The 13910-nt window shown below is 43.5% G+C and overlaps 1 protein-coding gene across 1 annotated transcript in view; it reads left to right on the forward strand.

Annotated features, from left to right (window-relative positions):
- Positions 1 to 12469: 12469 nt before the first annotated feature.
- Positions 12470 to 13910, forward strand: part of TBR1 (T-box brain transcription factor 1) — a 63449-nt gene continuing 62008 nt past the window's right edge. The window contains exon 1 of the mRNA XM_069224239.1: positions 12470 to 13297. Coding sequence (XP_069080340.1) covers positions 12606 to 13297 — 692 coding nt within the window. The 5' untranslated portion in view covers positions 12470 to 12605. The remainder of the gene's footprint in view (positions 13298 to 13910) is intronic.

Genomic DNA, 13910 nt, shown 5'->3' on the forward strand with positions numbered 1-13910 from the left:
GAAGTGCAGAAGGTCCCCTTTCAGTACAGGTCTGTCTACCAGGGTCCCCCAGTAGGGGGTTAGGCAGTCCATTGTGTGAGGGCAGGCCACTAGCCTTTGAAATGTAAGTGTCAGGCCTCCACCCTTTCAGCCCAGGAAGACCCGTTCAGTATGCAGATGAGTGCAGGTGTGACTGAGTATTGTGTGTTTGTGGTTGTCTGGGTGAAATGCACAAGGGAGCTGTCAACCAGCCCGGCAAGAGGTGGATTGGAGACAGACTGCAAGGCACTGATTGATTTTAAGTGCGAAGAAATGCTCACTTTCTAAAAGTAGCATTTCTAAAATAGTAATATAAAATCCAACTTCATCAATAAGAACGATTTTGAATTACCATTCTGGCCATACTAAGTATGACCTGGTTACCCCTTTCTGATCTGGTTACCCCTTTCTGATCAGACTCTACAACTCAAACAGTATATGAGGGTAGCCCTAATGCTAGCCTAAGAAAGGGGCAGGCCTCACAGTAGTGGAAACCGAGTTAAGGGGTTTTCCACTACCAGGACATATAAAACACACATGTACATTGCCTGCCTTTTACCTACATAGCACTCTGCCCTATGGGTAAAGGTACTACTTATGTAGTGCCCACTAGTAGCATTCAATCTACAGGCCCGGGGCACATGTAGTGCACTTTACTAGGGACTTACAAGTAGATCAAATATGCCAATTGGCTATGAACCAATGTTACCATGTTTAAGGGATAGAGCATATGCACTTTAGCACTGATTAGCAGTTGTAAAGTGCGCAAAGTCCTAAAACCAGCAGAAACAGTGTCAGAAAAGTGGAGGGAGGCTGGAGAAAAGTTGAGGAATGACCACCGTGAGGCTGTCAAGTCTAATAATAATGTATGCTCTGATTTGTGTTTTGCAGAATCTTAAGGTTTGAACATTAAAACATTCTGTTTATTTTTAGGAGACGAGGAAGAGAGTCTCTGATGAGAGGCAGTTTGTACCCCCTACCTTTGTCTTCATGGAAGCTCACTGACTTCCTCTTCCTGGAATTTTTCCTCCAATCCAGAAAATATTTTCCTTTTTCTTAATGGTATAATTTGTGTGATATTTACATAACGTTTGCGGATTATACTTTATGATGATATAAGAAAAGATAAGCCCACTGGGGTGTTTTTTGATGTTATTCACTCATGTAGTATACAGACAGTTATAACTAAACCAATAGCTGGACATCGTATGAATTGTAGACCTAGAGTATGCAAGACTACTTGGAAATTGAGGAAGGTCTTTATAAGCGTCTGTGTGTTACACAATGGGAGTATGTCACCTATTTATTGCATTACTTAGGTCAAAGGAAGGTGATAGTTTGTTGATCTAACTATATGATTATGATTACTTTGAGACATTAAATGTGAATGGAATTTGCAGAAACTGACACATAGAGAAGGTTATATGTTGTCACAACAGAAACGTGTAATTTAACATTTTGAATGATTTGTGGTCATTTTGTAGTATTTTATGATGTTGTTACTTCAGTTTGTATTGTGGGCTCATTTTTCCATGTCTGTTTGGTTTCATTGTTTGGGATACTAATTTTAGCACTTTGTTTTACTTGCAATGTAAAATTATTGGGTGACTTATAGTTAGGTCTGCATTTCCAGAGGAGATGCCTTTTTTGGTATGCTAGTAACTTTTGTGCTGTTTGACAAATCTTCACAAATTGCCCATAGAACAAATAAAAATACAAGGCTCCATAGGAGTTGGCTTTCAGCACTGCCTATTGAAAAGTTTTTTTCAAATGCAGCGCTGGAGTGGGCTCCCCACACTGCCTACAGAATAATTGTTTTTAAAGGCAGCCCACGAATAAAAGGCATAGCAGTAAAAATGAAATGAGAGGATCATTTCATGTCCAATGGTTATGGCGGGTGAGCGCCCTGAGAGGGCTTTACTTGGTTATTTTTTGTTACTGGTGGTGCCCCAAAAAGGGGCTTTGTTTTGAAAAAACAAGGGAAACACACACGGACAGTCAGGGACCAAGGGTGATAATATGCTATGAGGAACAAAGGGCAGGCATACATGATATCGCCCTGATGATGATCCTTACATTTAATGCGGATTGAAGCATTGTTGACTAAAGCACTTTGACCCACCTCTTCGAATATATGTAATTTAATATGAGGTGCAGTAGTGTTGTGATCTAACAGGATATCGTGACTAGATTGGTATACGGGTTTGTTACTTGTTTTTTGCCTGTATATGTGTACATGCACAAATGCACCCCTGTAAGGGTATTTCTCCTACATTTAAACTTATGTATAAATGAATTGATGTTTTTTATATAGCTGATTGAGTGTTCCCTGGGCCACAATTGTTTCTCCCGTGTATTAGATAACTATTTACCTTTTGCTTAGGGACCCTTGTTCCTCATACCAAAAAAGGGGATTTCGTACTACCAATCATGTTTTAATGCTTTGGCAGCTGCAGGAAATGCCCCCCCCCCCCAAAACATTAAGAAAAAAAATACATTAAGTCTCCTGGGCCATCAAATCCATGACCCCTGGAGATCTTGCCATTTATGTTAAAGCACTCCTGGAGATCTATGCTCGTCAACTGGAGTACAGAGTTCCCTTGTGGTTGGCTCGACAGCTGCATTTTGTATATTGAAAATTGTTTTTAAAAAAGCTCTAAGGCATTAATTTTTTTAATACTTTTTTGACAATCACTTTTATTACGTTACACTGTGTGAATTAATGAAATATACATTTGCTTATACTTTTGATTATTTTGTGGCAAAAACAATAGGTGTGCTTTATATATCTTGACATGATGACCCATTCATAAAGCCAATAGGCCGACTTTTTATATTTTGGCGTTCTGACTCATTGACAAAGTCAGTAGGTCTGCTCTATTTAAAATGACACTGTTTATATTGTAACACCACCTAGTCAGTTGTGTGCACCTGTGGGTGTTTGGACAGCAGACCCTTCACCCAAACCCCTCACCATAGATCAGGCCAACCAACCACCCCGCATGGCCAAAGACCATGGTGTTGGCTGCCCATGGAGGGTTCGATGCAGGGTTTGGCCCCAAGTCATGCCTTATGGCCAACCCCACACCACGCACAGCTAAATGCATGTGCATGGCATGGTGTTGGCTTTATGTATGGTAGAAAAATATTACTTTACATTTTTTTTCAAAACTAAAAATTACATGAAAAGCAAAGGTTAAAGAGACATTGAAGTTAGGAATTGTAATTATATCTTACTTTACATGATGAAAAAACCTTAGAAATCCACTGGAAAAATAAAAGGTAAAACAAACATTATAGTTAAATGAAAATGTTGTTAAAACATACCATTTTAAACAAACAAAATCACTGAAATTCACCAGTAATAGTTATCTCAAGTAACTATACCTTGGGCCATAGGGTAGCTATAACACACGCCTTCTCCATGCACTGCTTATTTTCTCACACATTACAACAATCATAAATTGTTCAGTGACATCATTGATAATATTACTGATGACAGCTGAACTGACATTATTGATTACAACACTGTGCATTGCGAGGGCGAATTCATTTGACTGACAAAGTGTCAACAGACGTTGAAATGCAAACACTTTTATTTGAGTACATACTGACATGTTTAGATGTTTATAAATTCATTTGTGAAATAAAATTATTGATGTAGTTTGCATGCCTGATCATAAATTATTACATGCTAACCCCCTAGCAATAATGTGTTCTTCCTTGAATAACTTACAAATTGCTGACATTGAGACCCTTTGCAAACTTGCTGGCTTAGAAAAGTGAAGCTCCTGAAAAAGATATAGTAGCTGGAATTTCAGATGAATGTAAGGGTAAGAGCTGAATTTGAATTACTGACAATAAAATTGCTACATGAATCCCTTGAGACTTAGCCTTACTTGATTGTCTCTTATCTGAAGCAACTGTACGCCAGCACCAATGAAGGCAACAGACATAGAAAAATTGGCAAAGGCTATTTACAACCAATCACTTAATAGAAGAGGAACTGATATTGTCATTAAACGATCTGACAAAAGAAACAAAATTGTCCTAACGCCTAGTGAGAAATAAAGTAATGAGCTGCATCAACTGCTGAATGATAAGGAATGTTATGCATACATTTCAAAATCTGACTATCGAGTTGTCAACATAAAATATCTAATCATCGTGAAATAATTGGTTGAGCAAGGGCTTCTTGAAAGAACAGAATATCTGTTCTTGGAAAATTATCATCCCAAGATTCCATGAGTTTATTACCTCAATTTCATAAAGAAAGATAAGCCCTGAAGTGAGGCCCATTATCTCAGTGCTCAGTGCAGGATGTTTTTTCAAACACTTCTGTCTACCTTGATCATTTTTTTTGTCTCCTGTTTCAGATGTGCTTTTTATGTAAGAGAGCTACTACATACTGTTTTATGTCAGATCATTGATGTTAGGTGAGAAAGTGATTTTCCAGAGATTGCCTTAGCATGTTTCATCATGATAAATACCAGAATGTGGCACCAGGATGGATTTAATGCTTTCAAACATTACTTAAGCGTTACACGTGAAAATTGTGAAAACATACCCAGATGTTCCAAATGATGAAATAGTGTCTGAGTGAGACCATTTTTCTGTTTACTGATTTACTAGATCAACAGCTATGAGGAACTACTATGGGCACATGTATCACCCCAAGCTCTGCTGATTTAGATATCAGTTAATGTGAGGAGCACATGGCTGGCTGTAAGAATTAGGTATATTTGACAAAGAAAATGTTTCTTTACCTAAGGTACATATATAACTTGTTTATCATTGTCTGGATCACATATGACATGACCCATGACAGAATCATTTACATCATCATTATGAGCATTTATGTCACCAAATGACTCCACAATTACATCAATACATTTTTAAGACACACTTTATTGAAGGCACACTTAAAAGAGCTTTTATTCTCTCACACACCCACTAATACTTCCATAGGTATAAACTATGTTGCTAACATGCAAGCAATATAGTCTACATTGGTGCTACTCATTGTTTTGACTTTTGCCCACACCCAGCCTTTCACCTGCATGATTAGCTTAGATGGTTTCATTCTCAAACCTCTTCCACTGAATCAAATGCTCTGCACATACACTGTTTTGTTATGTGCTTATTCAAGGGGTATTATAGGGTACTACATTCACTCTCTAGGAATCTCTTGGTGCCCCCTCAAAGGGCACTATTACATATAAAAGAGTTATTGAGACGGGATTCAGTAGACCACCGTCCTTGTTCTTCCAAGCTTAGTCAGGATTAAAAAGGGAATAGCCATTTTTTTAGCTTTTCCCTAAATCTCAGTAGGGATGTTTGAAACATATTGGTAGGGGGTATGTTTCCATAGCTTGGCAGCAGCTACGCCAGCAGTACTTCTGCCAAATGTTTCACTTTTGATGAATAGCAAAAAGGCCTAATATTCAGACCACAGAGTTCTGGAAGGCAAATACTCTCCAAGTGGGTTCCACAAGGCAATGAGGCTATTGTTATTGTATAACTTGTACACCATACATTTTTGTTTGAATTGCATTGGTTAATGGCCTGATAGCCAGTGTAACTACTGGAGATACGAGACATTTATGAAGATTGAAAATTGGTCCCACTATGGTGCTCTGAATCTTTTGTTCTTTGGTGATGTTTGTTTCTTGGGCAACCGCTGGTAGATTGTGTTGCAAAATTCCAATAAGTACTGTATGATTTCTTTCACAACTGTGTTTCTCTGAGAAAAAGATAGGAAGGAAAAATATGTTTTAACTTCAAACGATAAAAAAGCAGACTTGTTTTACCACTCTAAACAGGTCATCAAAGTCTACATTGAAGTTCATTAGGATACCTAAATGTCTGACCACTTTCACTGGTGCTAGTCAGCTGCCTTCTGATGTTCGTCCAAAGGGAGGCTGTCTATAAATTGGCTTTTAAGAACAAAGGAATGATCTCAGATTTGCAGGGGTTTAATTTTAAAAAATAAAAGATTTCTACCCGTCCAACTCTTTATGGTGCCTAACACTTCTGAGTGCCCCTGCTTAGGCGAGTCTTGAATTTCTGTAAGAGTAACCACCAACTGAGTGTTACCAGCATACATATAGGTCGAAATTTGAAATCTATGTAACAAGGGTGCAGAAGGTCTAAATATAAATTGGAAAGAATTGGAGAAAGTGACGACCCCTGAGGGATGTCCCAAATGTGCTGCTTTGTCTCTGAATTATAAAGTCCATGTTGGATAACTTCGATGTTATCAGCCAAGAAGCATGTAAAACAAAGAGAGAACCGTTCCTTTACTCCTTACTTCTCCTAACCTATTGAGCAGAACTTGGTGATCAATACTATCAAAGTTGGTTTAAGGACCTAATAGTAGATCCACCCTAGAATCAACATTTTTCAACTGCATTTTGATATCTTCAATTACTATGTGTAGAACTTCCCAGCCAATATAATGCTCAGTGTTATTTTTGTGGACGTTTATACTTAGTTGACCTCTGCCGTGAATCACTGTCCCTCACTGAACAAGTAAAACATACAAAAAATGTAACCCACCAGACCATATAAACTAAATTCAATCCAATTATCACCAAAATACATTGAAGTTGTGCTTCTACTTGGCGAACAGTACATTTGAAGTTCAAACATATTCTAATCGTTTTGATGTTTTCATACATTTTGATTTTACAAGGTACATTTCTGCATGGTACTGTTGTAGAAACAAAACATCCTGAAATTGCACTCTGACACCTCACCCCTTCTATCCCATGTTACCCCATGTTACATTCCCATAATGTTGGGTGAACTTGGCTATCTCTCTGAATCCTGACTCCACAGAGCCTGCTCCATGTTTTACAAGTACTTTGATGTTCAAGGATATCCTAAGATGTCAGTAAATCTCCCTGTGTTAAACATACATACACCTTTCATAGATCTTTACAGAGTAGTATTTAATCATTTATTGTGCTTGCGTCATGTCCCCAGAGTCTGCATCATTCATTGCATTGGTTTATACATTGATGTCATCTTTGATATCATAAATGATGGCATGTGATTTTATTATTGATGACATTTGTGGTATTGTCAGTGATGTCATGGTCGATAAAATGTACAAAGTAATCGATCAGTCTTGTCGTGTGTGAGGGCAGGATGAGTAGTGAATGGCAGAAACATGAGTTGTGGTATTCTGCATGCTCCAAGGCCCGTGTAGAGTGGGGGGTGTACAAACCCTGTCCTGGTCTCAATCCACTGTGTGCCAAACTCCCTCTGTGCATGATCTTTGGTAATAAATATCAAGGTTTAATGGGGGGCTGGCCTATGGCCTGACCCTGCACCGAACCCTAATGCAGTAAATCCCCATTTTGAATTGCCTTTTGGTAATTTTGCAGTGGGCTTGGCCACAGGCCTGTGTCCAACATACCACACAGCCAACCCTTACTGCAAGTGGGGAGTGGATGGAAAGCCAACCCACCCACTGACAAGCCAACTCACTGTGAAGACAGCGCATTGCCTTTAGCCAGGATTACTTGAAGATTTTTCCATTCCACAGTTCTCTAAGAACAATATTTTACTACTCTGGGAAGTCGCTGACTGGTTTAGTAAGACAGGGCAAGGCTGGAGGGCTTTTGCTTGCTCATAATTAAATCTTATTACCAGCTATTGAGTGGACAGTGGTTATTGCACTCTGCAGTGGGTGTTAAGCACTGTTAATTTTAATTATGAGCCGAAGGTGATGACTGCAAATGAGGGTACCGGTCCCTGCCATTAACAACTGTTAGCGGCCAGCAGCATGCAAACACGCCATGTAAGTAACATGGCTATTGCAGCCAGTCCCCCTAACTCACTAGACAGAGAACGGCAACGTGTAAACTGTCTTGTGTGGTCTATGTCCTTTCTTCACCCTCTCGCCAAAATGAGGATGCAGGTAAACAACAGAAATTAGTTCCAGCATTCTGAACATTCTGATTGGGGAAGAAATCTCAATATTCCCTCCATGGTGCTATCAATAACCTAGCAACAAAACTCGAAGGTGAGGCCAATTCTTGGTAACAGGGGTTATTCAATCTTTTATTTGGAAATTACAAAGGAAGATCGCCTCCCCACCCCCAGCATCTAGTAACTTTAAATGTAAGGACATTAGCGATGTTCTACCCTTGATGATATGAGAGTCCTGGGATGTGTCTCAATAATGACAGTAGTCCTAAAATAGCAATTATTATGTAATCTTCAATACTAATACGCATCCTTTACAGTTATGGCGACCAAACTATGCCAGTTTTCAAAATAAATTGGGGTGCCCATTACACCGTTTAATGTTGTAAGTTGTGTGGTAATAGTGTGCCAGTAGATGGTTGCATCTCAACATCAGTTACAATATTTTAAAAATACGTTTCCTGTAGGCTAAATCCCCAAAACGTTATAAATCGGGTTTCTCGCTCTAGTCCTCCTTGTTCCAAATGCAGCACGGAGAAGGCAGATTCTGCTTATATGTTCTTTTTTCCCACGATTCAGGGCCACTGGCGGGACTTTTATTTACAAAGTGCACTTGAATTATTGTTCCTACTATGGAAGTTTGTCTGGAAACAATAACCATGAGTGTGCCTGTTGATGAGAGCTGAACCGAAGGTTCATCTTTTTTCTGTAGTTTTAGTAGTTTCATTACTTAAATGGATGGGTGGCGTCCCACCTATTGCTAGGAATGTAAGAATAAGATGTTGGAAAGTAGATTTTTTGGGTTGTTTAAATTTACTGGGATAAGGACAGCCAGTGGAAATGTCACAGTACATGGGAACAGTTTCAGAGATGTGTACTTGCACTGTGATCGATCGACAGAAATGATTCACTAACAATTTTTTTTTATAATGCTGCTGCTTCACATATTCTGTTTTTTCCGCTGAATCTACTAATACAATGCGTCCATCGGATACTGAGTCAGATTGATCTAGCATCACATTGACTTTGGTCCTGGTAAAGAATCTTCTTAAGATTCTTCATTCTAGTCTGCAGGTTTGAGTCTTATTTTTATTATGTTTTTTAAATTGTGTCCTCATGTTGCATTTTAGGTTTCTGTATTTTTTACATTTTAATTTTAGTCCATTTTTCTTTTTTTGTTTTTTTTGTTTTCGTGTTGCATTTTGATATTGTGTATTTCACAAATTGCCCTTCTCTGTTCTCCTTAGCTGGTGTATTTTGTTTTCTACAATAAATCATCCTTTTGAGTTTTATTGCGGTGCTCAATTGTGATTTTATGTGTCTTGCCACTTACCTTTCTCTATTCTTTTCTTTGTGTTTTTATATTACATATTCTTTTCACGTTCCTTTTTTAATTTGTGGGATCGTGTTAAGTTATCATGTTTTAATTTTATATTTTAAAATGTAGGCACAGTACCCACTTTCTTTCGTGCAGCGGTGCTTCCTAATAAATGTAAATTCGGAAAGAACAGGAAACCCCACTACAATAGGTGGCAAATTAAAAGTCTAGAAAGCTGTGGCGCCATATGGTAAATGGCGTCTTATTGAATAAATTAGAACCTTTCTTTAACTTCCATTTGAATTAATCTAACTCATGTGACAATGTTTAACTTGTCAATGCCATTCCTCCTTTCTGCCAAAGGTTGCACTTTTTTATTATAAATTGATTTGTTTCGGGCAGACATCAGTTCCCCTTCAGTAGCGTTATCTCCCCCCTAAACAGGTAAACACCCAGAGGACGGAAATATGTAACCATTCCGTTGGCTTTATTTTCAAATCACACGAGTGCCTCTAATTGTTATCGTGATTCTCACTTTGCCTTGACGTCCGGGCAAAGCGCAGCAACGCGTCTCCAAAGCTGCAAAGGCTGGCTGGTGACAGGAGGACGCGCCAGGCTGCTCGCGGTGGTGCTGCAGCAAGGGCTCGGTGCACCCCGGGCCACGGGAATATGCAAGATCAGAGCTCCCATCCCGCGCAGCGCCTGTCCCCTGCTCTCTGAATGCACCTAGGATGTTGCGGTTATGGGGAGGGTGGGCGACTGAGTAGGAAGACTGGTGAGGCTGTGGCTTCCAGTCTGTCCAGCAGCAGAGTAACTGGTTTCTGTCAGCGGGGCAGCGCCGAGCCCCGCGAAGGATGAAATTCTGGGTCCAGCGCCTGGCACATCTGGATTACTATCAGACATGGCTGCCACTCCGAGCTAAGAAATGTCCCGGTGAACAGCGAAGTATGAACGGTTCTCCCTGTGTCAAGCAGAAAGCTTCTAAACATAGCCCTGAAGAGTCCCGACAGAATCATTCATCCTTTCAGCGGTGCGATGCCGGTGAAATGAGTACCTCTGATTAATAATAACTCTGGGACTTCAGCGATAAAGTTCTATATAAGCCATATAATAGTACTGGGAACACAATATTGACGTGTAAGGCCGGTACGTGCGCTGGTGGTGCCAGGGAGCTTTTAATAGTGGCAGTGGGGTGATGGCACACTACTTGGGCGCTGCATCCTGGTTCCCAGCTGGTCATGTTTCAGATTTTCCTAGTTGCAACGGTCAGTGATTGTTGCACTAGTGAATAAATGCTGACAAAAGGTGGAAAGTGTGGCTGATAGCTGGTTCACTGCATACGTTTTAGGGCGGCCTCTGGCCCCAGTTGTCCTTCATGGGACGTAGCTATGAATAGTGCAGCAGGTGCAGTGGCACCCGGGCCCTGGAAGCGAGAGGCCTTCTTCACCCCAATTAGTGGTTGCTTTTCACTGCCAAGCTGAGGCAGAGAGGTTCACATTTTTGCTCGCATTGGGGTCTGCTGTGGCCTAGTTACGCCACCCTCCCCAAACAATGGCATAGCGATCTTTTCCTGACTGAACCAGCACCGTACTCTAATATATCGCCTGCCCCTTTCCTGTGTGATAAGATCGTTACCTAAAAACCCTGCACTTGTTGCGGGGTGTAAAGTAAACTACCGCCGCCATTGCGGACTTCTAGTGTTTATTGTGGGATCATAGCACCGAGCCCAGTCGGGATGGCTTATTTTAAGAGCATGGGCACACAGACCATGATTTTAAAGAGCAGACCATTGGCATTTACAGCCCTTGAGATCTATGGTGGCGTCAGGTCGCAACCCCGGCCCCTCGCGTCGCTGCCCACGCCCTGCATGGGTGCCCACGTCACAGTCCTACCAAGTTCACACCGCACAATGTAACAGCAAACTGCCAGGCCTCGGGCCGGCTGGACTGCGGTGTACTTCAGGCTGATATAGTGCCTTTGTGAGAATTTAGCTTCTTGCCGCTCTTGAAAGAATAACATGACAACCTTACTAAACAGTCTTATATTTCAAAGCCGATCGACTTTCTAAGACATCACTTTAATTTTGCGGCCAGTTGTCGAATGACATTGGTTTCCCTTTGCTTGCAAACTGACTGGCGGTATAAACAGGGCCCCGTGATGACAACCTCGAGCCGCTCTAAGACCCTCCCACTGCCTCTTACTTTTCCACTAAGCATCGGGGGTTTGGGAGCATAAGGGAAAGCCCACGACGGAGTAGTGCGAGGAGGCAGGGGCGCAGCCACTTCAAGGAATGCTTGCCTGCTAAAAATACCCTGCAATGACAGGCCCGTGGCAATGAACAGCACAAAAGAATGGGGGACGGGGCGTGCTCTTTAGTGCTTCACATTAGAAGCTAACAGACCCCTTTGAGGGGCCCGGCATCGCAAGAAAGTCAATCGGGGATTCTGTGAGAGCGCCCTGCAGGGCGGAGGCCACACGCTCACATATTCTGGCACACATACGCATGAACATTTTAGGTGATACCCTGATGTTTTGGTGTAGGTAGAAAGGACGCCAACGAAACAGGAATAAAACAAATTAGCGCATTCCGATACAATATGTATTCTGGGAGAACAGGTAGGCACAGCTGCAATTCAACAAACCACTTCTTTCCAGTTGATAAAAACGATTGAGAAAGCCGCAGAGGGTGGTGCATTAAATGTTTTCATGAGTGCAAAATTAGCCAAAATCGTATTTCGAGCTGCAGTGGTTGTTAGCAAGGGAGGGGGATGAACACTCCTGGAGGGTGTAATCTGAAGGCATTAAGTAAAGCTATTAGCGGAGGTGCCTGTGTAAGTTGAATAAAATCACTTGGAACAAGTGCCAACATTCCACGCAACACCGTGTAAAACATGGCCCACGTTAAAGATAAAGGATCGGTGTTGACGCTTCTTGGTGCGTATCGATCAATCATCTCGAACAATTACACATAGAGTTTAAAGGTTGTTGAGGACTCAAGGCATGAGGTGGAACGCCCCCAACCCCTAGCTCACAATAACACCATCTCGTGCAACCTGCTACCCAGCGCCCAGGAGCCAGGTGATTATCCTAATTAATGTCGATCTAATTAAATTACTGTCAGCAGCGACCAATGGCGAGCGCCGTTTCATTGGCGGCGCCGGCAGCAGGATCAAAAGTGCTGTGAGAGGAGAGGGCTGTGTCAGGCGGGTGAGCGGCGGCTGCTCTCCCCGGAAAGTGATCGGAGCTCGCAGGCGGCGCTCGCACCCGGAGCCGGCGGAGGGATCCGCAGCCCAGGAGGGGCGGGTCTGGCCGGCGCCCGACCGGTGGCAGAGCCATGCAGTTGGAGCACTGCCTCTCCCCCTCCATCATGCTCTCCAAGAAATTCCTGAATATGGGCGGTGGGTACCCCCACCCGGGCGGGTCCGAGCTCGCCCTGCACGAGCACCCCCTCATCTCGGCCACTGACAGCCTGGAGAGAGGATCACCTCTGAAAAAAATGGTCAGGGGGCTGTCGAATCCCCACCCCGAGGCGGGCAGTTTCTCTGACTCCAAGGAGGCGCCAGGGGACGCGCACAGGAGCAAGCTGTCCCCCACCCCGGACGGGGGCTCTGAGACTCGTCACAGCTTCGATGGGGCTGCGGCAGAGCGCTATCTCTTGCCTCAGCCCAGCCAGCCGCAGCCCGCCTCCGCCGCCACAACCGGCAGCATGTTCCCTTACCCCGGGCAGCACGGGCCCGCCCACCCGGCCTTCTCCCTCACCAGTCCCGGCCGCTACATGGCGCACCACCCGGTCATCACCAATGGAGCCTACAACGGGCTGCTGAGCGGCGCCTCGGGGCAGGGCTACGCGGCGCCCGGCTACCCCTACAGCCAGCAGTACGGCCACTCGTACCAGGGCGCGCCCTTCTACCAGCTCTCGCAGCCCGGGCTGGTGCCGGGCAAGGCGCAGGTCTACCTCTGCAACCGGCCGCTCTGGCTCAAGTTTCACAGGCACCAGACGGAGATGATCATCACCAAGCAGGGCAGGTGAGCGGGGCTGGGACAGGGGGGTAGTGGGGCTGGAGCGCGGAGCACGAGGGATGTACGGGTAGGGGAATGGGGCAAGTGGTCTGCACGGGTCTGTAGGGATCCTCCGTGTGGCAGGGAGTAGAGCATGAAGTCTGTGCGAGTAGGAGAGTAGGTGTACAAGGCATGACATTGACTTGGGGGTCGAACAGGGCAGGAGAGTGGGGCTTAGGCTCTGTAGTACGGGGCATAAGAGCTGTGATGTCTGTGCGGGGAAGAGGGGACCTGGCAGTCTCAGAAAAGTGATTCTGTGGTTTGGGTGGGGTGTGAGAGCGGAGCTTCAGGTCTGTGCTTGGCAGAAGAGCGGATCTGTGGTCTGAGTAATCTGAGGTATTAGAACGGAGCTGGGCTATTCGTGGGCCATTAGAGCGGAGCTTCAAGTCTGTGCGTGGCAGAAGCGCGGACTTAAGGTTTGTGTAAGGGTATTAGAATGAAGCTGGAGCATTTGTGGGGTAACAGAGTAGATCTTCAGATCTGTTCAGGGCAGGAGAAAGGATCTGGGGTTTTCATGGGGTATTGGAGTAGAGCTGGGGTATTTGTGGGATATTACAGTGGATCTTCAGGTCTGTGCGGG

The sequence above is a fragment of the Pleurodeles waltl genome, chromosome 3_1 (assembly GCF_031143425.1).
Source record: "Pleurodeles waltl isolate 20211129_DDA chromosome 3_1, aPleWal1.hap1.20221129, whole genome shotgun sequence".
NCBI lineage: Eukaryota > Metazoa > Chordata > Amphibia > Caudata > Salamandridae > Pleurodeles > Pleurodeles waltl.